The sequence below is a fragment of the Mastigoproctus giganteus genome, chromosome 2 (genome assembly GCF_048544385.1).
Source record: "Mastigoproctus giganteus isolate SK-2022 chromosome 2, ASM4854438v1, whole genome shotgun sequence".
NCBI classification, from domain to species: domain Eukaryota; kingdom Metazoa; phylum Arthropoda; class Arachnida; order Uropygi; family Thelyphonidae; genus Mastigoproctus; species Mastigoproctus giganteus.
Genome location: NC_143576.1, coordinates 232774017 through 232798057, shown reverse-complemented (window position 1 = coordinate 232798057; position 24041 = coordinate 232774017). Strand labels below are relative to the sequence as shown.

The following is a 24041-nucleotide window of genomic DNA, read 5'->3' as shown; positions in this document are numbered from 1 at the left end:
TTCAGAGACTGCTGTGAATCATTGGGGTACAAGTAAACACATGGGTTGTGTTAGGGTAGCTAAGAGGAAGAGCAGGTGCATGTATACTTGCGTGTACACCAATGCTAGGAGTCTAGTAAATAAATTTGATGAATTTGAGGTATTGCTCAAAACATCAAAGGCAGATATTGTTGGGATTTCAGAGACGTGGTGTCACACAGATATAAGGAATGCAGAACTGGAATTTGGGGAGTACGATGTGTACCGAAAGGATAGACAGGATAGGAAGGGAGGAGGGGTTATGCTATTAGTTAAGAAACACATAAAATCCAAGGAAGTGAAGCCAGTCGACATCGCTGGACAGTGCAGTGTTGAGTCAGTTTGGTGTGACATAAGCATTGGGAGATCAAAATTGAGAGTAGGAGTGTGCTATAGGCCTAATGACTCTGATGAGTATAATAAGAAACTGTACAGAGAAATAGAGTGGGCCAGTAAATCAGAGAGTCTTATTATGGGGGATTTTAATTTCCCAGATATTGACTGGAATTTGGGGGCTGGTCACTCACACACTAGCAAGGCTTTTGTGGATTTATTGGATGATTGTTTTCTACATCAGCATGTTCGGGAAGCAACTAGAGGGAGTAATACTCTTGATTTGATTATCAGTAGTGATTCTTCATGCATTAAGAATCTGCAGATACATGAACCACTAGGTGGCAGTGATCACAGTGTTCTGAAGTGGGATTTACTCAAAGAGGTAACTACCATTAGGGGTAAAGGGAAGGGGTATTGCTTTCGTAAAGGCGACTACGGTGGACTGAGACAGTATTTAAATTCTATACAGTGGGATCAACTGATGATGTTACCAACAGCAAATTCAAAATGAGAAGCATTCAAAGAACTTATCTTGGAAGCTAGGCTTTACATACCAACTAAGAAATATTGTTCAAGGTTTAGGCCTAAATGGATGTCAGAAGAACTAATGAGGCATATGGCAGAGAAGAAAAATGCATGGGATACATACAAATTAACACGTGATACAGAAGCCTATGATAGATACAAAGTTGATCTGTAACCAAGTTACGAAGGAGGTTAGGCAGGCGAAGGCAGATTACGAGAAATCCTTGGCAAAGGATGCGAAGAAAAACAGCAGAGTTCTTTACTTATGTAAACTCTAGAAGGAAGGGGATGAATCAGATTGGTCCACTTGATATCGATGGATCAACTGTTGATGATCCTGCTCAGGTAGCTAACAAACTAAATGAATATTTTGCATCGACATTCACACATGTGGAGTTATTCAGCGAGGGGAATGCCAGAGGTGTATTCAACTCTGGCAGTAAGCTAGAGAATCTTGTAATAACTGAGAGTAAAGTGGAGGAGAAATTGTGGAAGATAAACACAAGAAAGGCACCTGGGGTGGATGGAATCTATCCAGTTATATTAAAGGAGGCAGCAATGGAAGTAAGCAAACTCTTAGCCATAATTATGAAAGCTTCCTTGGACTCAGGGGAGGTACCCATGGACTGGAGATGTGCAAATGTGACCCCAATTCACAAAGGAGGATCAAAGGCTGACAAGTAATTATAGACCTGTGAGTTTAACTTCTGTTCCCTGAAAATTAATGGAGGCACTGGTTAAAGAAGCACTGCAGGATCATCTAGACAAGACTTCAGTTATAGCTCGGACACAGTATGGTTTTGTTAAGGGGAAAGCTTGCCTGACCAATTTGGTTGGATACTATGATGCAGTCACAAAAGAACTGGATGCAGGGAATAACTTTGATATTATATACTTGAATCTTAGAAAGGCTTTTGATACTGTTGCACATGGAAGACTGCTGCACAAATTGGAGCAGTGTGGCATTGGAGGCAAATTGCTGCTATGGATAAAGGGGGGTGGTTGAGGGGGAGAAGACAGAGAGTGGTAATCAATGGACACTGCTCATTGTGGACTAATGTTATTAGTGGAGTCCCTCAGCGTTCAGTATTGGGTCCTTTATTGTTTTCTGTATTTATAAATGATATTGATTATGGTATATCAAGCTTAATGTCCAAGTTTGCAGATGATATGAAGGTTGGCAGGGTTGTCAAGGACACTACTGACACTATGCTGCTGCAACAGGATCTGGAAAGGTTGAGCAGATGGGCTGAGAGGTGGCAAATGAAGTTTAACATTGACAAATGTAAAATACTACATATGGGAAACAGCAACCCCAGAGCAACGTATCAACTCTGTGGTACTACACTGACAGTGGTAGAGAATGAAAGGGACCTGGGGGTGGCTGTGCAGTCAGATATGAAGTTCTCTGAGCAGTGCAGACGAGCTGCAAGAGTAGCTCATGGTGTATTGTCAATGATATATAGGAATTTTTCTAGCAGGGATAAGGAGGTGATTATTCCCTTGTATAAGGCAATGGTCAGGCCACACCTAGAGTACTGTATACAGGCCTGGAGACCTTATTTCAAGAAGGATGTAGAGCTGCTGGAACGAGTACAGAGAAGGGCAACAAGATTAGTGAATGGAACAAAGGGGTGCTCTTATGAAGAAAGGCTTAAATTTTGCGAATTACAGTGTCTGGAGACTAGGCAGCAGCGAGGTGATCTGATAGAGGTGTACAAAGCCTTGAATGGTTTGAGCATGCTCAATGCTGATGGGATTCTTCCTCTTGCTCAGAATAATCACCTGAGAGGGCATAAATTCAAATTGAGGAAAGACAGATGTAGGATAGATGTGCGGAAATTTGCCTTTAGCCAGCGGGTGGTTGGTAGGTGGAACAGACTTCCATCCCTTGTCGTGGAAGTTGATAGCCTAAATAAGTTTAAGGCTCGGCTGGACAGGTATTTGAAATGAACAGAGGGGTGAAGTGGAAGTGGTTATTTTGTATTTATTTATTTTACTTTAATTTTTTTGGCTGATGCTGCATGAGCTTGCTTTCTTGCATCAAATGCCTCTACTAATGCTAAAATTTAAAATTGAGAAAGGAGTTCGACAAGGAGACAATATCTCTGAAGTTGTTTACTGCTGCCCTTGTAGAAGCTTTCAGATGACTGGACTGGTTGCAGAAAGAAGTCAATGTGAATGGAGAATACCTAAACCATTCATAGATGACATTGTGTTCATAAGCCACGATCCCGAAGAATTAGAGGAAAATCTTAATCAGTTATGCACAGTTATAATAATTTTGGTCTAAAGATGAATATGGCGAAAACAAAAGTAATGATGAACAAGTATGCCACAGAAAGGGATATAATCATTGAAGGAGCAGTAATATGAATCCACTTTTTCAATACTTATCTGGAACAAGTCATTAGCTCTAACAATGATAAATGGCTGCAAGTCAAGCTAGAAGAATAAATTTCAGATGGATAGCATTCAGGAAATATAGTCACATACTGAGGAGCAATATCCCAATTTGTCTGAAACGTAAAATAATGAATCAATGTATACTCCCCACCATTACTTATGGAAGTGAAACTTGGGCACTTGCCAAAAGAATGGAAGAGAAGCTGAATACTATACAGCGAAGAATGGAATATATTATATTAGCAATCAGGCGGTTAGGAAAGAAAAAAAAACATGTGGATTAGGCAGCAAACACAAATAAAGGACATTCTTATCAAAACTAAAGAACTGAAATGGTCTTGGGCAGGACACAGCTCAAAGACATGATGATGGATGGACTAAGAAAAATAGCAGAATGGTACCCAAGAGGAGCTACAAGAAAACCTGGAAGACAACTAAAGAGATTGACAGACGAAATTCATGAATTCGTGGGTAGTAAATGGATGGCCATTGCACAAAACAGAAGTAACTGGAAAGTTGCTGGAGAGGCCTTCATCCTGCAGTGGATTGAAAATGGCTGATGATGATACTATCTGTGTAGGCTGCATTATAAAAAAATAAATTATATTTTTGTGGCATGGCAGTGTATTGAAGAACAGCTTCTGGAAAATACTGACCTTCCTCAGACAATTGCCCTGTCATAGAAAAAAAGCTGTCCTAAGGGTCTCCAGTGACAGAATGATGGTCACCACTTCCTATATCACATAACCAAGGAGTGACACATACCTAAGATACCACATTGTTCCTTTGCTTGGATCGTCGCCTCTCTCTCTTTGCATTATCTGACTTCCTTTGATTCTCCCTAATGCTGCAATGGTTTTAGCTGTTTATTTAGATCAGAGGTACTCAAAGTGTGACCCTTAGGATTATCTGTGCTTTTTGTGTAATTATTAATGCATATTCTTGTAATTTTTGAAACCATGCAAATTAAACCAAGGAACTCCCTGAAACCATGCAAATTAAACAGGAACTCCCCGACTTATGAAATGGTTGCGTTCCACGGAACGTTACTTAAGTCTGGGAATTTTCCCCATGCTTGTGCAGCACTCACTGAATTGATTGAATCAAAAAAGAAATGATCAACGAACATGTAAATAGAATTATTCAATTTTTTATCTCGTGCGGAGAAAAAATTATAAAATTACAAAGAGAGGAGCCAGGCATAACGTCAGTAAGTTTTACCTCTCGAGCATCGTTGCAAGAATTAACGTAATCAGTTGATAAGTATGCCGTTGCGGAGGTAGAGGACTGTGGAGAATTAGAATGCACTGGCTGCTTAACCTTACGAAAGAACATATTAATGGATGACTGGATGGTGGCTTTTTTCTTTTCATCATAGATTTCTTTGTAGCAAGCATATCATTCACCCCTCTGAAAATTGAAATCATCTAGATGTGTAGGATGTCCAGGAGCATTATCTAATAGAAGCAAAATCGTGAAAGGTCATTGTCTTTTCAATATTTTTCAACCTTGGGAATGAAGCAGCATTTAAGCCAATCCTCAAAGAGAGATATTGTTATCCATGATCTCTGGTTCGATCGGAAATGCACGGGTAGGGTGGCTTTATTGACGCCCTTAAATGCACAAGGATTTCCAGAATGGTACACAAGCAGTGGTATTAATCTGTAATCTCTTGCTGCATTAGCCGTAAGCAAGAACATGGCCCTATCTTTTGACACCTTGAAACCTGGCGTTGTATTTTCTTCTTTGGAAATATATGTTCGATCCAGCATTTTCCTACAATACAGAGCAGTCTCGTCAATGTTAAAAATTTGCAGCGTTGAATAGCCGCCTTCATCAATAATTTTTTCCAACACATCACAAAATTTCTCTGCAGCTGCAGAATCAGCACCGGCAACTTCACTGCATACTTTAATGTTGTGGAAACCAGCGCAATGCTTGAACCTATTAAACCACCCGCTGCTTACCATAAACTTGGGTTGGGGTTCGCCATACTTATCCTTAATATATTTATAAATACTTGTTGCTTTTGCTTGAATGGTCATTAGACTCAGGGGTACTCACTTCTGAATCTGATTTTCGATCCATATTATTAACAGCTGTTCCATCTTCGATATAGCAGCTGAATGCTGTTTTGTGATCACTGTTGATCCTTCATGTTCTTTTATACACGCACTGTCCTTTAAAATAGTATTCACTGTTGAAGCAGCGAGACCTAATTCCCTTGCAATAGATGACAAACTTTGTCCTGCTTCGTACTTCTTAATCATTTTCATCTTCATTTCTAAATCAATTTTGTTTAATTTCCTGGCACCACCACCACAATGATGAAGGGAAAGCACTTTTTGTCGGGTGCTTTCCCTTCATCATTGTAATACTTCCAGGAATTAAGAAAAGTTTCTGAAAATTTGTTTTTTATATGATTGAAGATTTCAGTGAATTGAACACATTTCACCATAATAGCGTAAAAACCCACACAATTGCAGTTATCGGTATTATCACAAATGCAATAAGATCGAGTTTACTACCTGTTTATAATTAGATGCACTAACAGAAAATCCGAATAAACCGGAAAGGGCAAATTGTTTTTATTGTTTTTTGTTCGTGACCCGTAGAAACGTGATTTAGAAAAATATCACAAAGGCTTTCAAAATCGATTCTTATAATGGGAACATATGATAACTATGAAAGGGTAGTGCTATTTCCATTATAAATGACCTTTTAGAAAGACAAATAGCTTAGTAATACAGTGAAATTTTTAGTTTCCAAGACTTGGAACAAATTACAAAAAAAAAGTGTTATTGGGTTCCGATTATGATATTTCCACGATTTAAGTTTGCACTGGCCGGCAAAAACTTATGTAAAGTTGAATTTCGGTAAGTTGAGTATTACATAAGTCGGGGAGTGCCTGTATTTGAATATGTGACTACTCTAGAGGGCTTCTCCCCTAGGGTTCTCTACAGTAGATACGTGAGTTTAATTTACATGGCTCAATGTATAACAATGAATTTTATTTTTAAAACAGAGTTGTTATTGTAATGCCTTTCAGCTTACGTATATTGGACTAGCTGCAGTGTTGCTATATTTAAAGGGTTTTACTTTATATCATTAGAAGATTGAAAGTCAGCATGAAACAGCTGAAAAACACTTGTCATCAAACATGGGACAGATATTTATTGAATAATAAGTTTTCACACATGAAAAGAAAAGTTTGTCATATTTAAAACTTCCTTAACTTGTAAAATTGAATAAAATTGTATTCATAATTGCAATTCTAACTGAGGAACATGAGGAAACTGTCTTAATGTTGTTAAACGTGTTACCATTTTCATTATTACTTGCTATTTGTTACTACTTATTGTTACCCTTTTTGTCATTGCTTATTACAGGCAACCCCCATATTATTATTATTAGCCATGTGGTGCAAAGAAGCCTAAGGCTTATGCTGCCCCAGCCAAAAAAAAAAAAATTTCTGAATTACCCTGAAAGAGAAAAGTCGAAGGGGATCACCAAGAAAAATAAGAATGATGATGATATCCAGGGGTTTATAACACACTGCTTCTAAAACACTGTTTTGCCCTAACATGATTGATAAATTGCAGCAAACCTTGCATATATGTACTTATATAATATGGTTTTGCTCTACCACAGTTAAATTGCACAAACCTTGCATAATATGGTATTTTTGAGCTTTTGTGTGGGGGGAAACCCCTGCTTATTATGTTGAAATGTAATTTTTTGACATTTCCATTCTTTTTGTGACTCATTATGCAAAAAAAAAATTGGTAAATCCCCGTGTTTTATTTTGTTTTATTGAACTTGTGATTGTTTGAAAACATAAAAATTTGTGACTTCAAAGCATGCAGCTCAAGACTTTTAAAGTTTTTATAAATCTTTCCGGGTTATGTATTACTAAACTATGTTCTTAAGAAGCATATTAGAATAATTTCTCTGTTGTGAATTAAATTCCAGCCCTAAATTATGCCTACAAAAAGTAAAAAAAGCATTGCTCAAAGAAAATTTATTTCTCTAGAATCAAAGATACAAATTTGGAACATCTTCAAAAAAGGGAACAAAAAGTTTAAATTTAAATGAAGCAACAATCCGGACCATAAAGAAAAATGAACAGAAAATTAAGAACTGCTGTTGCTGCAGGACTTTTCATTTCAGCAAATATGACAGTTTGTTCCCGAGCACTAATAATTGAGAAATGGAAAAAGCACTCAATATTTGGATTGACAGATTTGAATGCTATTTTTAACATACTGTTTTTAATAAAAATAAAAATTTCTAATAGTAATAAATAAAAAAAAAAAAAAAAAAGTGTATTTTTGTTAGCTATCAGAATGTAACCTCCCTCCTGTTTTTTGTACTGATTCTTAGTCCCATATAACACCGTTTCGCACTACACGAGATTTTATAGGAACTTAACTACCATGTTATATGAGGGTTACCCGTACTTGTTAACCATTGTAATCTTTTCTTCATTACCCTTTCTGTCATTTGTCCTGAGAACGTAATCAAAAAGTTTGCCCAACTTTGAGTTTCGCTTGTGTCTATTGATGATATCTTCACATATTTGAAGAATTTAAACATTTGTTATTTTTAATAAATATTTTGGATTGACCATTATTGTCAACTTTCTTCAGCTCTGTCATTATGTTCTTTTAGAATTTTTTTTAAAACTTGTGTCTTCAATAGATCAGGTAAATTTTAAACATTATTATATGATTAGTAAACTTAATAGTGAGGTAAATCAGGTTTCCAGTATCATACATTACCATTACCTCATTTTAAATTCATTATTGAGACTTTCTTGTATAGACATTGTGTATTGTTGTTAGGTGTACTTGCAGATATACAAAAGCAATTCGAAATGATTAAATTCATTATACTTGAATATTTTTTTACTAATCAAATGCATTCATTTAACATAGCATTTTATACTGTAATTGTAGTCCTGCCAAAGCTGACTTTGTCCGTGCCAAACACCAAAATCTAGCCTTTGTTTATAGGCCAGGTAGAGAGGAGGGACCTTTAATAGAAGAAGATCTAAATAAAGTAGGTTTGTTTTTTATATTTCTCCAAAATCCTGTCTTTTTTTATTTTATTTGTTATGGATTAATTTGTAATCAAAAATGTAATTTAAAAGTTCCAGAACTATATGGAATATACAAAAATGACGAAAAAAGTGCTTACATATATGGAAAAGTAAATCTGTTATGTGGCTTCACTTTCATTGTCTTTTTTCAGTGCTATATAGTAACACGTATTAGCAGTGCTTTTTTTTTTTTTTGAGATGGTATGGCGTACTGGCACCTTTATTAAGAGTGACATGTGACATTTGTGCACTTCGAAATTTGTAATATTCCGTAAATTTTTTTGCTTGTTTACCTACTTTTGAAATAGGCTTAAAGTTATTTAACTAAATTTGCATCTCACTGTCTATTGTTAAGATATCTTCTATATAAAACTTTATAACCATTTTTAGAATTCTAAATTACTCAGTCAGACCTCTGTTTAACGAACTCCTTTTAGAGCGAATTTTTTTTTTAATCCCCTTGGAAATTACATTTAAAATAGTTTCAGCTGAGCGAAGAAAATTTTCATATAATTAATGACTTAGGAGAAACTTAACTACGTACACACTGTTCGCACTTCTTGCCTTCAGGCAATTTAAGAAATTAGTGCTGCTGCTAAGCAAGAATTGAGAGAGCGAAAAGGATTACCATTCTACAACTTAGTGGTACCTGGTAAAACCTATCAGACCACTTACCCCACATACGGAGAAATCGCGCTGGTTAACAGTCAGCAGATCAAGGGGTATTCTCAGTGGGCTCTGGTTCACCTTCCACTGCAGTGGTGTCCAACCTTTTCTTGTACAAGGGACATATTCAAAGTTACAATTTTTTTGGGGGCTGAACTGAGTGATTAGAGAAAAATTAGTGTGTTACATTTTCCATATCTTGTTACATGTAAAAGGAAGTTTCTGTTCTCATGTTACCTTTTTTTTTTTTTTTTTTCCAGGCTATATATAAAAAATGCAAATTCCCAATACTTTTATGTGTAACAAATCTGTCACTAATTTATTTTTTAGATTTTATTAAAATTATAAAAATATGAATTTCTTTTGTTTTTCAAAAACAATACCTTACTTTTTTCCTTTAAATGCTCACTTAATGAGAATTTTTTTGATAATTAGCAAAATTTAAAATGCTGTTTTAATTCACTTTCCACACGGGCCATAGGTTGGACACTGCTGGGAATCCACTGTAAGCACCCCGTTCAAGAATTAGGGAATGATTTTCTTTTACCTCAACAAATAATCATCTGTTGTTTCGTGGAAGTGCGTTATCCACATTTTTCCGTAAATTTTCCCTATATTTGTTTACATGGTCACAGTAGGAAATCCAAATGACACCGACATTTTGGAGTTTCAAAAAGAAAAATTCAAATTTAAGAACTAGTGACAATATTGATGATGAGAGAAGGAAAATGAGGACAATGAAGGTATTAATTAAACCTTCTAAACATGAAATGTTGGCATTTGGTGAGAATGAATTTAGAAAATTGTCAATTAGGCTTCACTTAATGAATGAGCTACAATTCGTCCATTTCGGAGAATACTTATCAAAAAGACAGTTTTTGGAAAAGTTGAAGAGCATTTGATGAATGTTCTGAGTAAGATACCAATTTCATCGAGTGAATGAGGATTTTTCACAAATGAATCTGATCGTCAGCCCAATCAGAGCTTTGTTGATTACAAAAACAATTTCTTAATTAAAATTGTTGGCCCACCGCTGAAATGCTTTGATCCAGCAAATATTCTTGGCTGCTTTGGAAACATCATTCAGCAACAGACACAAACAGTAAGAAGTCTGCAGTGTGTTTTATAGAATATTCTATAAAAACTTTATTATGAAATTATTTTTACCTATTTTTTTTTACTAATTTTTACTTATTTTTTTTACTAATTTTTACTTATTTTTTAAACATATACTTTTTTTTATACTTGAATAATAAATTTATACTTAATAAACTGTATAAATATACGGGGTTGGTAAAATTAAAGTATCCCTATGTAGAGGGCTCTGGAGAGTGTTATAAGGTTCGTACTGAAGAGAAATTTGGACAACAAGTACAATAAAGAATGTGCTCACCACTTAATTGGAAAAAAAAATTAGTTACAAAATTTGTCGCTGTATGGCGCATAACTATCTTAGTTACGATTATGCAAATAATTTGTTATTTGCATAATCATAAGTTATTGTCACAGTGGCACTACTCAGCTCTACTGTACTGTATAAAAGCAAAGCAGTCTCCAGTGTTTGCCTGCACTATAGCAGCAATGCCAACAACATTGCAGGAAAAGGCACTATTAGTGAAGCTGTACTATCAGAACAGCAACAATGCAGCTGTGGCTATCAGAGAATTCCGGCATCAGAAGCGCATAAGGCCCATGTGGACCTATGACTGTTTGTGCTGTCCGCAAAATGACTGCAAAATTTAAGCAACAGGACAGCTTGGTGTTCAACCAGGTAGAGGTCGAAAACGAGTGGACTCCTCTCGTGTTGAAGATGTGGCTATGGCTGTCATGGATTTATCAAGTCAATCTCAATGTGGTAGTGCAAGTGTACTAGCTGTTTCTCATGAAGTGGACATGCTATATCCACTGTAAGGCTAGTAATGCGTCAGGTGTTGCGGTACTATACTTACAAGATGCACATGCTACAGCAGCCAAAGCATGGTGATGCAGATATTCGTTTCACATATGCACTTCAGTTTCTGGCGCGAATGACAGTGGATATAACTTGGCCATGGACCAACTTGAACCAACTGAAAAAGCTCTGAAGAGAAGTGTAGTGCAACGAGATGCCAAACTTTCTGGTGATACACTCTCTCACCAACCAGCCTGTTGGCAAATTATCACCATTCGTCATCCAAAGATACTTGGAATCCATTGCTGGAACACCAAAAACGGTTAAGCGACTGCAGTCCGGAGACCTACTTATTGAAACATCCAACTCCAAACATTCCGAGTGGCTGCTCAAAACAACGAAATTCGGTAGGCTGCCAGTATCTATTACTGCACAAACACCTTAAATTCCCTGAAAGGCGTCATAACAGAATGGGATCTACTTACAATATCTGAAGAGGAATTAGTTCAAGAACTGAGTAATCAAAAAGTAATCAGTGCCAAATGCATAATGAGTAAAAAAGATGGACATCTCGTCCCAACTAGATCAATCGTTTTAACTTTCAGCACCCCAGATTTGCCATCCTCAGTAAAAGTTGGATATTTAAACTGCCGAATTCGGCCTTATATCCCCAATCCCATTTGTTGTTTTAAATGCCAAAAATATGGACACTCCCAACAAGCATGCAGAGGAGATGTCATTGGTCGTATTTGTGGTTCCAAAGAGCATACACATGCAGACTGTTCAGCCTCGTCCCATTTGTCCCAACTGCAAAGAAAGTCACCCAGCCTTTTCCAAATCTTGTGAAATGTGGAAAACAGGGAAGAAAATCCAAAAATATAAAATAGAATAGAAAAATATAAAATATAATATAAAAATATAAAATAGAGCATAAAGTCACATACTCTGAGGCACGCAGACAGGTTATGATGACCATGCCAAGTCGTCCTTATGCATCTCACACTCGAAGCTTTCATTCAACAGCAGCACAAACAGATGTATCAGTACCTCCCAGCACATCTCTATCTAACTGGATTAAAAATACATTATTAAACTCTGGAAAAGATACACATCAAACTACAACCAGTGAATCGACCAACACTCCAATCAGTATCCCAACTGATACTAAGACAGTCCCGCATGACAAAGAAAAATTAAAAACTACTAAAGACAACAAGAAACCTGAATCATCCACCAGTAGTATGGAAGTAAATGTGCACTCAGATCATGAAAAACCCATACTAGAACTTCAAGCAAATGACCATATAGATACCGGATGCCCTACCTTCCCGAAAAAAATGCTCCTCAAACAAAAAAGTCAGATGAATCATCCTCAAATAAACCTAAATGAACCACAGCATCTTACAATGGAATTGCAGAGGTATTCATTGCAACACTGACGATATTCAATACCTAATTAATTGATATTCTCCAGTTACCTTTTGTTTACAGGAAACTTACCTAACCACACAAATTTCTCCTTCGATGAAGAACTATTGCCTTTATTGAAGAGATCGAAATACATTTAATGCTGCCGATGGTGGTGTAGCAATCCTAGTAAATTCGAAGAACCCAACTAAACATATCCCACTTCAAACTGAAGTAGAAGCTGTTGCTGTTCGTATAACTCTCCATAGTGCTCAGTGGCTTCATATATATATAGCGTTAAAACATTTTTGCGATACAAGTTTAGGGTTATAATTTTGTTCTGAAATTGAAATTTTATTGAAATTAAATCGAAATCTCAATCCAGAGCAGCAAAGCAAAAGGCTCAAGCTAATGGGAGTGCTGTGGCTCAGGGGAGAACTGAGGGTGGCAGTTGCCCTCTGAATCACATCCTTTTAAAATGCACTGCTTGCGTGATGTTTGTGGAGGAATAGGGTAGTAGTAGTAGTAGTGGCATGTGATGTAAGAAAGCTTATGCAGCATCAGCCGAAAACAAAAAAAAAAACAAATCACACCATTCCCTCCAAATGCCGGTCCAGTTCCTCCTTAAATTTATTTAATCTATCAACTTCCACAACGACAGATGGAAGTTTGTTCCAGCAATTAACCACTCGCTGGCTAAAGGCAAATTTCCGCACATCTATTCTACATCTGTCTTTTCTTAATCTGAATTTATGTCCCCTTAGGTTCGTAATCTGAACAAGTGGAAGGATCCCATCAGAATTCAGCATGATCAACCCATTCAAGGCCTTATACACCTCAATCAGATCACCGTGCAGGTGCCTAGTCTCCAGCCACTGCAATTTGCAGAGCTTAAGCCTCTCTTGGTAAGAGGATCCCTTCATTCCCCCTCACCAATCTTGTTGCCCTTCTCTGTACACGCTCAAGCAAATCTATATCCTTCCTAAAATGAGGCCACCAGACCTGTACGCAGTACTCAAGGCGTGGCCTGACCATTGCCTTATACAGAGGGACAATCACCTCTTTTTCCCTGCTAGCAAAATTCCTATATATCATTGACAAAACCCCATGACCTGCCCTGGCAGCCTGTCTGCATTGCTCAGAAAACTTCATATCTGCCTGCACAATTACTCCCAGGTCTTTTTCATTTTATACCACCTTAAGTGTAGTACCACACAGTTGGTACGTTCATTCCATTCATACATTCATTGGCTCATTCCAATAAAAGCAGTGCAAGGATCACTTTTGCCTCTGCCTGTGGCTACTGTTAATATTTTAGTCTGTGAATTCCCCTCAAACTAGCAGTTTTCCGACCAATAATACTGCCTCAACAGCATCAGCAAATATTCTTGCTATCGAGACATATCATTCACTTATAAACTACTCATCTAAAACAGTTGAATATACTTCAGTTAATTTCATCCATGTCATGGTGAGCTGATTGGTGCTCCTTACTTCACCTTTACAAGTCTCTGATCTGTTCATTCTTAGATTATGGTTCTCCATTATACGACTCAGCTAAGAGAAGCACATTAGAATGGCTAAATGTCATCCAGTGCAGTGATCTGAGGACAGCCGTGGGAGCTTTCAGGATTTCTCCAGTCCAAAGCCTTACGTTGAAGGGTATGATCTTCCATTACACTTACCAAGAAAAACGTTGCTGGCTAACTATGCTGCTAAGGTCCAGAGTCTCCTATAACATCCCTGTCTTCAGTATCCATATAATATCCATTGGGATTCCTTTTATGATAGTAAGCCTAATAAAAACTGACCTGCAGCACTCAGACTAAGGTTAATTCTTCAAACTTAGAATGTTGATTTAAGTAAAATTTCTTAGGACACAACTCTCCCTGTTCCACCCTGGTTTCATTCTCCTGCTTCTCGTGATGATTACTTTCACCAGTGGGAGTAGAATGTTTTATCTTCCTTCAATATCATACAGTTGCACTAGTTCACTCTACGCTGAACTCTAATGCCTGTAAAATATGCACAGACAGATCAAAAACTGATAACACAGTAGGTGCTGCGGAAGTCTTTCCTTCGTTCATGGTTACCGCTTCATTGCCAGCTGAATGCAGTATCTTTACTGCTAAACTGTATGCCCATAAAGCTAACACTTGACCAGTTTGTAGAATTTTCCATTTCATATGCCCGAATCTACACTGACTCTCTCAGTGTGGTCTTTGCCATAAACGAAAACTTCCGAGGGACCAGAAAAATGTGGGATCATTTCTGCATATGTTGTAACTGAGGGATGGCACCAACTAATGAGGTGATATGTGAAAAAAAAAAAAAACATTACACACAACATATAAGTAAATGAAATTTGAGTATTTGAGTTATGATTATAAGATTAGACGTGTTGTGTTAGTTCTGTACTTGCTAAATTAGATTTGAAGCTGTTAAAGTGGTAGTATGCATGCATGTTGGAAATTTTTGATGTCCCAAATTTTGCTGTTGTACTGCCTATGTAACATGCTTGGCAATCTGATTGGTATCTGATCAAATATATAATGTTGTTATGATCTTGTGTCCTATACTCGTGTGTTGTCTTGTATGAATTGAATTGAGCTTAATTTAGCATTAGCATTAGTAGAGGCATTTGATGCAAGAAAGCAAGCTTATGCAGCACCAGCCAAAAAAAAAATAATAAAATAAAATGAATAAATAAAAAATAACCACTTCCACTTCATCCCTCTGTTCGTTCGAAATACCTGTCCAGCTGAGCCTTAAACTTATTTAGGCTATCAACTTTCACGACAATGGATGGAAGTCTGTTCCACCAACCAACCACCCTCTGGCTAAAGGCAAATTTCCTCACATCTATCCTACATCTGTCTTTCCTCAATTTGAATTTATGCCCTCTCAGGTGATTATTCTGAGCAAGAGGAAGAATCCCATCAGCATTGAGCATGCTCAAACCATTCAAGGCTTTATACACCTCTATCAGATCACCTCGCTGGTGCCTAGTCCCCAGACACTGTAATTTTAAAAACTTAAACCTTTCTTCGTAAGAGCACCCCTTTGTTCCATTCACTAATCTTGTTGCCCTTCTCTGTACTAGTTCCAGCATCTCTACATCCTTCTTGAAATGAGGCCTCCAGACCTGTATACAGTACTCTAGGTGTGGCCTGACCATTGCCTTATACAAGGGAATAATCACCTCCTTATCCCTGCTAGAAAAATTCCTATATATCATCGACAATACACCATGAGCTATTCTTGCAGCCCGTCTGCACTGCTCAGAAAACTTCATATCTGCCTGCACAACCACCCCCAGGTCCCTTTCATTCTCTACCACTGTCAGTGTAGTACCACAGAGTTGATACGTTGCTCTGGGGTTGCTGTTTCCCATATATAGTACTTTACATATGTCAATGTTAAACTTCATTTGCCACCTCTCAGCCGATCTGCTCAACCTTTCCAGACCCTGTTGCAGTAGCATAGTGTCAGTAGTCTTTGACAAACCTGCCAACCTTCGTATCGTCTGCAGACTTGGACATTAAGCTTGATATACCATCATCAATATCATTTATAAATACAGAAAACAATAATGGACCCAATACTGAACCCTGAGGGACTCCACTAATAACATTAGTCCACGATGAACAGTGTCCATTGATTACCACTCTCTTTCTTCACTCCCTCAACCACCCCTTTATCCATAGCAGCAATTTGCCTTCAATGCCACACTGCTCCAATTTGCGCAGCAGTCTTCCATGTGCCTTTCTAAGATCCAAGTATATAATATCAAAGTTATTCCCTGCATCCAGTTCTTTTGTGACTGCATCATAGTATCCAATCAAATTGGTCAGGCAAGACTTCCCCTTAGCATTAGCATTAGTAGAGGCATTTGATGCAAGAAAGCAAGCTTATGCAGCATCAGCCAAAAAAAAAAAAAAAAAAAAAACCCACTTCCATTTCACCCCTCTGTTCGTTCAAAATACCTGTCCAGCTGAGCCTTAAACTTATTTAGGCTATCAACCTCCACTACAAGGGATGGAAGTCTGTTCCACCAACCAACCACCCGCTGGCTAAAGGCAAATTTCCGCACGTCTATCCTACATCTGTCTTTCCTCAATTTGAATTTATGCCCTCTCAGGTGATTCTTCTGAGCTAGAGGAAGAATCCCATCAGCATTGAGCATGCTCAAACCATTCAAGGCTTTATACACCTCTATCAGATCACTTCGCTGGTGCCTAGTCTCCAGACACTGTAATTTGCAAAATTTAAGCCTTTCTTCGTAAGAGCACCCCTTTGTTCCATTCACTAATCTTGTTGCCCTTCTCTGTACTCGTTCCAGCAGCTCTACATCCTTCTTGAAATGAGTCCTCCAGACCTGTATACAGTACTCTAGGTGTGGCCTGACTATTGCCTTATACAAGGGAATAATCACCTCCTTATCCCTGCTGGAAAAATTCCTGTATATCATTGACAATACTCCATGAGCTACTCTTGCAGCCCGTCTGCACTGGTCAGAGAACTTCATATCTGCCTGCACAACCACCCCCAAGTCCCTTTCATTCTCTACCACTGTCAGTATAGTACCACAGAGTTGATACGTTGCTCTGGGGTTGCTGTTTCTCATGTGTAGTACTTTACATTTGTCAATGTTAAACTTCATTTTCCACCTCTCAGCCCATCTGCTCAACCTTTCCAGATCCTGTTGCAGCAGCATAGTGTCAGTAGTGTCTTTGACAACCCTGCCAACCTTTGTATCGTCTGCAAACTTGGACATTAAGCTTGCTATACCATCATCAATATCATTTATAAATACAGAAAACAATAATGGACCCAACACTGAGCCCTGAGGGACTCCACTAATAACATTAGTCCACGATGAGCAGTGTCCATTGATTACCACTCTCTGTCTTCTCCCCCTCAATCACCCCTTTATCCATAGCAGCAATTTGCCTCCAATGTCACACTGCTCCAATTTGTGTAGCAGTCTTCCATGTGCAACAGTATCAAAAGCCTTTCTAAGATCCAAGTATATAATATCAAAGCTATTCCCTGCATCCAGTTCTTTTGTGACTGCATCATAATATCCAATCAAATTGGTCAGGCAAGACTTCCCCTTAACAAAACCATGCTGTGTCTGAGCTATAACTGAAGTCTTGTCTAAATGATCCTGCAGTGCTTCTTTAACCAGTGCCTCCATTAATTTTCCTGGAACAGAAGTTAAGCTCACAGGTCTATAATTACTTGTGTCAGCCTTTGATCCTCCTTTGTGAATTGGGGTCACATTTGCACATTTCCAGTCTATGGGTACCTCCCCTGAGTCCAAGGAAGCTCTCATAATTATGGCTAAGGGTTTGCTTACTTCCTTTGCTGCCTCCTTTAATATAACTGGATAGATTCCATCCACCCCAGGTGCCTTTCTTGTGTTTATCTTCAACAGTTTCTCCTCCACTTTACTCCCAGTTATTTCAAGATTCTGTAGCTTACTGCTAGAGTTGAATACACCTCTGGCATTCCCCTCGCTGAATAACTCCTCATGTGTGAATGTCGATGCAAAATATTCATTTAGTTTGTTAGCTACCTGAGCAGGGTCATCAACAGTTGACCCATCAATATCAAGTGGACCAATCTGATTCATCCCCTTCCTTCTAGAGTTTACATAAGTAAAGAACTCTTTGCTGTTTTTCTTTGCATCCCTTGCCAAGGATTTCTCGTAATCTGCCTTCGCCTGCCTAACCTCCTTTGTAACTTGGTTGCATATCAACTTGTATCTATCATAGGCTTCTGTGTCATATGTTAATTTGTAAGTATCCCATGCATTTTTCTTCTCTGCCATATGCCTCATTAGTTCATCTGACATCCATTTTGGCCTAAACCTTGAACAATATTTCTTAGTTGGTATGTAAAGCCTAGTAGCTTCCGAGATTAATTCTTTGAATGCTTCCCATTTTGAATTTGCTGTTGGTAACATCATCAGTTGGTCCCACTGTATAGAATTTAAATACTGTCTCAGTCCATCGTAGTCGCCTTTACGGAAGCAATAACCCTTCCCTTTACCCCTAATGGTAGTTACCTCTTTGAGTAAATCCCACTTCAGCACACTGTGATCACTGCCACCTAGTGGTTCATTTATCTGCAGATTCTTAATGCATGAAGAATCACTGCTGATAATCAAATCAAGAGTATTACTCACTCTAGTTGCCTCCCGAACATGCTGATGTAGAAAACAATCATCCAATAAATCCACAAAAGCCCTGCTAGTGTGTGAGTGACCAGCCCCCAAATTCCAGTCAATATCTGGAAAATTAAAATCTCCCATTATAAGACTCTCTGATTTACTGGCCCACTCTATTTCCCTGTACAGTTTCTTATTATACTCATCAGAGTCATTAGGCCTATAGCACACTCCTACTCTCAATTTTGATCTCCCAATGCTTATGTCACACCAAACTGACTGAACACTGCACTGTCCAGCGATGTCGACTGGCTTCACTTCCTTGGTTTTTATGTGTTTCTTAACTAATAGCATAACCCCTCCCCCCTTCCTATCCTGTCTATCCTTTCTGTAGACGTTGTACTCCCCAAATTCCAGTTCTGCATCCCTTATATCTGTGTGACACCACGTCTCTGATATCCCAACAATATCTGGCTTTGATGTTTTGACCAATACCTCAAATTCATCAAATTTATTTACTAAACTCCTAGCATTGGCGTACACGCAAGTATACCTGCACCTGTGTCTATTCTTAGCGACCCTAACACAACCCATGTGTTTACTTGTACCGCAGTGGCTCCCAGCAGTCTGTGAAATATCATGCATCTTGTTTTTCAGGCTTCTGCTCATTCTAATAGAAGCAGTGCAAGAATCTCTTTCACCTGTGCCAGTGGCTACTGTCAATCTATTGGTCTTTGTCTCCCCCCAAGCTAGCAGTTTTCCGACCCACCTAACACTGCCTCGATAGCATCAGCAAATATTCTTGCACCTTTTCTATTTAAGTGTATCCCATCCCTGTAGAAGCAATCTCTCCTGTTAACAAGTACAGTCCAGGCTGAAAAAAAGTCTACCCCTTGAGCCTTGCACAATCTTTCCAGGGCCGAATTGATCGACAAGGCTCTCATCATATACTCCCTCCTATCGTGTCTGGGCAGAATTGCAGACACTTTCAAATTCAACCCTAATTCTCGGCTTTTGTTCAACAGTGACCTGTACTTGTTAAGTAATTCTGCCGGTCTCCTACCTCTTAATATCATTAGTGCCAATGTGTGCAACTATGTCACCTTTTGTGCCCTTAAAAGATGATATTCGCTCTACAACGTCATCAACCTTTGCCCCTGGCAGACATACCCTGGTCCTGTTCCACCTATCCATTTTACAAAGCATGTTCCTCGTTTCCCTGACAATAGAGTCACCAACAACTACTAGTTCCTTCGGGACCAGCGCATTCTGCCTTGGGTGTTGCCTCTGTGTCACGTGATGCCCAAGTGCAAGCTCTGGCGTTGATGTGGGCAGCTGAGAGCTTGATGGGCCCCTCAATTTAGTTTCTTCGAGGGCATCCACCCTGTCCTTCAAGCTCTCATATAGGCCCACAAGAACGCTGAGTTGTTGCCTGATATCGATACACTCCTTGCATCGCGCACACACAAAGACATCCCCCATGGCAGTATCATGTCCCGTAGCATGTCCCTTAACAAAACCATGCTGTGTCTGAGCTATAACTGAAGTCTTGTAATAAGATTTGTTATTAGATGTGAATATTAATTTGATATCTGTATTCTTAAAAATCTGTTGAAGTCTTCTAGCATAGTGTTGATGGTATGGGAGGGTGATAAGGGGTTTATATATCTTATTCTTATTCACGTGGTTACCAGCATCGATACTTCACTGAACACGTTTAATACAACACATGCAAGACTCAAATTTACCCTTGAAATAGAAACTGATATTAAAATTAATTTTCTAAACCTCACTATATACAAAATAAGTACATCTTTAGGCACCCAAATATACACAAAGAACACACATACAGGTAAATTCTTACATTACCACTCACACCACCCTTTATACATCAAAAAAGCAGTTCTATACAACCAGATATACAATGCTGTAAAATATAGTCACACACAAACAGACCTATCTGTAGAATTGCAATACCTCTCCAAAAAATTCATCGACAGAAAATACCCATTACAACTAATAAAAGAAACCATCACCAAAGTCCATAATAACACTAATAACCCAAGCAAAATTAATAACCACATGAATAAGATACATAAACCCCTTATCGCCCTCCCATACCACCAACAATATGCTAGAAGACTTCAACAGATTTTTAAGAATACAGATATCAAATTAATATTCACATCTTATAACAAATTAAGCTCCAAATCCAATTCATATAAGACAACACACGAGTATAGGGACACAAGATCATAACAACATTATATATTTGATCAGATGCTAATCAGATTGCCAAGCATGTTACATAGGCAGTACAACAGCAAAATTTGGGACATCAAAAATTTCCAACACACGTGCATCTACCACTTTAATAGCTTCAAATCTAATTTAGCAAGTACAGAACTAACACAACACGTCCAATCTTATAATCATAACCTAGTCATCGATTCAGCCATCACAGTAGTCAAATTAAATTCCAGCTATAAAATCCTTCAAAACGAAGCCCTCGTCATTGAGTGGTTTAAGTGCCATACATCACTTAACGTATTAAACAAAAAGATTCCCACCAACTTCTCCTCCATTTGGAATTTAGCACGTATTAAGTTTCCACGTGCACTGAAATGCATTTCGGTAACCCAACCCGTATATAGCACACTCGTGCATTCTCTTTTCTCCCCCGCTATAGCTAACTGAAGACGATTTTGAAAGTCGCTCTTGCGCAGCTATTAGCTTTTATCTTTCTTCATTTAATTTATTTTAATTAGGCAACCATAGAATGGAAGGTGCACTTTCCTTTCTTAGCAAAAATTTTAAAGCCCATAACTTAGTTTTTAAATCCATAATCCCCGTAATTTATTAGAATCTTATAACCACTATGTATGTGGTAAAACTTTCCACAAACTAAGCAGATTACTATGAGGTGGGTGCTGAAAAATTAAGCTAAGCTATACCTACGATCTACTTAAATCTAAACTTAAAATGGAAGATATTTACATAATGTAGCATTGTGCTGTTTTAATATAAAGGAATGTACTTTGTAATCTGATGCAGCTAAACAATATATACCATTTCTCACTTGAGGATGCTAAGGTCTTACTTTATTTGCTTTATTACATTTTGCAGCAAAACACATGGAAGGAGACTGTGATGAGTGTGTAGGTCAGTGCTGGAAAATTTTTGAAATTGCATGTTTTACATAGTATAACATCTTTAACTGTCTGTATCCCCTCACCCTTCCATTATTTTTTTAATGGAAATTTGCTCTTGTGTACATGGCACTTTTCGTGAACAAATCTATTGTGTAAATGTAGAAATTATTATACCAGAAATATAACTTTGTATAGTGATTACTCTTTGTGTGAACGAGAGAGAGACAGAGATGGATTTCATTTTTATCGTAATATATTAAGTTTTTATAATTATAGACTTTTTTTGTCTTTCTAGCAACTTCATTCAAGTGTCAGGACAGCAAATTTAGAAACAAGTTTAAGGCTCTTATCACTTGGTGCTGATCCTAACTTTGTCCATCCTGTGAGTATTGGGTGAGAAATTCTTTCCATTTGTAAAATGGAAACTTATATATGTTACGTGCAGATTGTGAAGGCACACAATTCATGAAATGTCTAGTTTCTTACCCATTTCATGAATTGTTGAAGGGCATTGAACAATTCATGAAATGGGCAAGAAACTAGACACTTCATGAATTGTGCATATGTATTTCTACATAAGTCATGAATTGTGCATCGTTGAACATCACACATCGCTGCCATTTTTGTAGTCAGAATAAGTACATCAAGCCTCCTTGCAATTCATAACAATATCATTACCGAGTTCCTACTCTGACATAGTAAGTATTAGCTCAGTGTTGTTATTACAATGTCATTAATAGAGATAGGAATGTCTTCGAGCATAGTCGAAATATCAGGAATGATATGTAAATAGTAATGATGATATTGAATAATACCAAACAAAAGAATTTTTTTTATTGGTAGATATTATTTAATGTTGTCATTATGTCATATTTAGATCCAAGCAATATGTTCTTAGTGGCTTAGATGGTAAAGGCGCAGTTTTCTAAACTCAGTGTTGCAGGTTCATGCCACGGTGCAGATAACTGTTAACATTTTTTTTATTATATTTATTTCTATAATAATCATTTTCCAAAACGTTTTATTTTGAATTATTCATTATATATTGTTTTAGATTTTATCTTTAAATGTTGTGTGGATAAGTTTCCCTCTAAACTATTTCCTTGTTCACTGCATTGCTGATTGTAATGTAAACAGGCAGTTTTGCCCATTCAATGCTCCCCAAGCCACCATAAAATCCAAAAGTTGAAAAGTAATCTTAACGTGTCCTTCCTTCTTAGTCAAGTTTAATCAGAATTACTTTCATTCCTTCTTAATCGTAACAAAAAAACAATCGAATTCGAAAGACGTCATAAACATTCTAAACGATAAAAGTAGACAAGAAGTAAGTACGCAATGTCAAATTTAATGGGTGTGACTAAAGTAGTGACCAAAAAAAGATGGTTGTTTCATGGCCACAAAAGAATCTACTATTACAATCATTCGTGATATTCATCTGTTTACTGGGCACAAAGGCAAGACAAACACTCACAAAAAAAAATAATGGAGAACTACACCAAAATCCCGAGACGAATTGTTTCTGAATTCATAAAACAATGCGAAAAATGCACCGAAAGCTAAAAAGAAAGGAAACTGTGAGTGGAATTGTCATCAGACCTATTACCAGGGGCCAGGTGGATCTTGTTGATATTCAAAGTTTATCAGATAGGAATTTCAGATTCATTATGCACTATCAAGAGCATCTGACGAAGTTTCACTTGATTCAAGCGCTGATCTCAAAAACTGAAAAGAAAGTGGCCCAGCATTTATTAAGTATTTTTCTAGAGTATCGTGCTCCATATGTCTTGCAATCAGATAATGGGAGAGAATTTACAGCTGAAATAATCAGAGAATGCTCTGCTTTTTGGCCGGGATTAGTTTTGGTGAATGGAAGACCCAGACACCCGCAAAGCCAAGGATCAATGGAAAGAAGCAATGCAGCACTTAAAGATTCTCTAGTTGCATGGATAAGAGATAATAAGTGTTCTAATTGGAGTCTAGGAATAAAGTTTGTACAGTGGAATACGAATACTACATACCATGAAACTATAAAAACGGAGGCTTATAAAGCTCTGTTTGGAGTGAAACTGGGACTTGGTACAAACCTTCCAATAGAATTTCGGAATAAAATTCAGCCAGGAATTGATGAGGACAATTTCATGGAGATGTTAAATTACCCTGAGTAATACAGTGCAAATAGCTAACTCCAAATGGTGCCTCCGTAGCCAGGTGGGCAGGAGCAGCAGTGCATAGCACATGCTTCTTGATTAGACTGGGGTTTTGTGACCACCAAATATGGAGGATGCAGAAAGGGCAGGGAATGACCACCGCATATCCCCGGAGCAATATGGCCTTAGTTGCTAATGCTCCTAAAAACCAAATAAC

General features: G+C 37.8%; 1 protein-coding gene across 2 annotated transcripts in view; it reads left to right on the top strand.

Annotated features, from left to right (window-relative positions):
- The window catches only part of Git (ARF GTPase-activating protein GIT1), a 421403-nt gene that overhangs the window by 93215 nt on the left and 304147 nt on the right, over positions 1-24041 (top strand). For both annotated transcript variants that reach the window (XM_090369031.1, XM_090369030.1), the window contains exons 4-5: positions 8244-8346; positions 21973-22059. In XM_090369031.1, coding sequence (XP_090225157.1) covers positions 8244-8346; positions 21973-22059 — 190 coding nt within the window. The remainder of the gene's footprint in view (positions 1-8243; positions 8347-21972; positions 22060-24041) is intronic.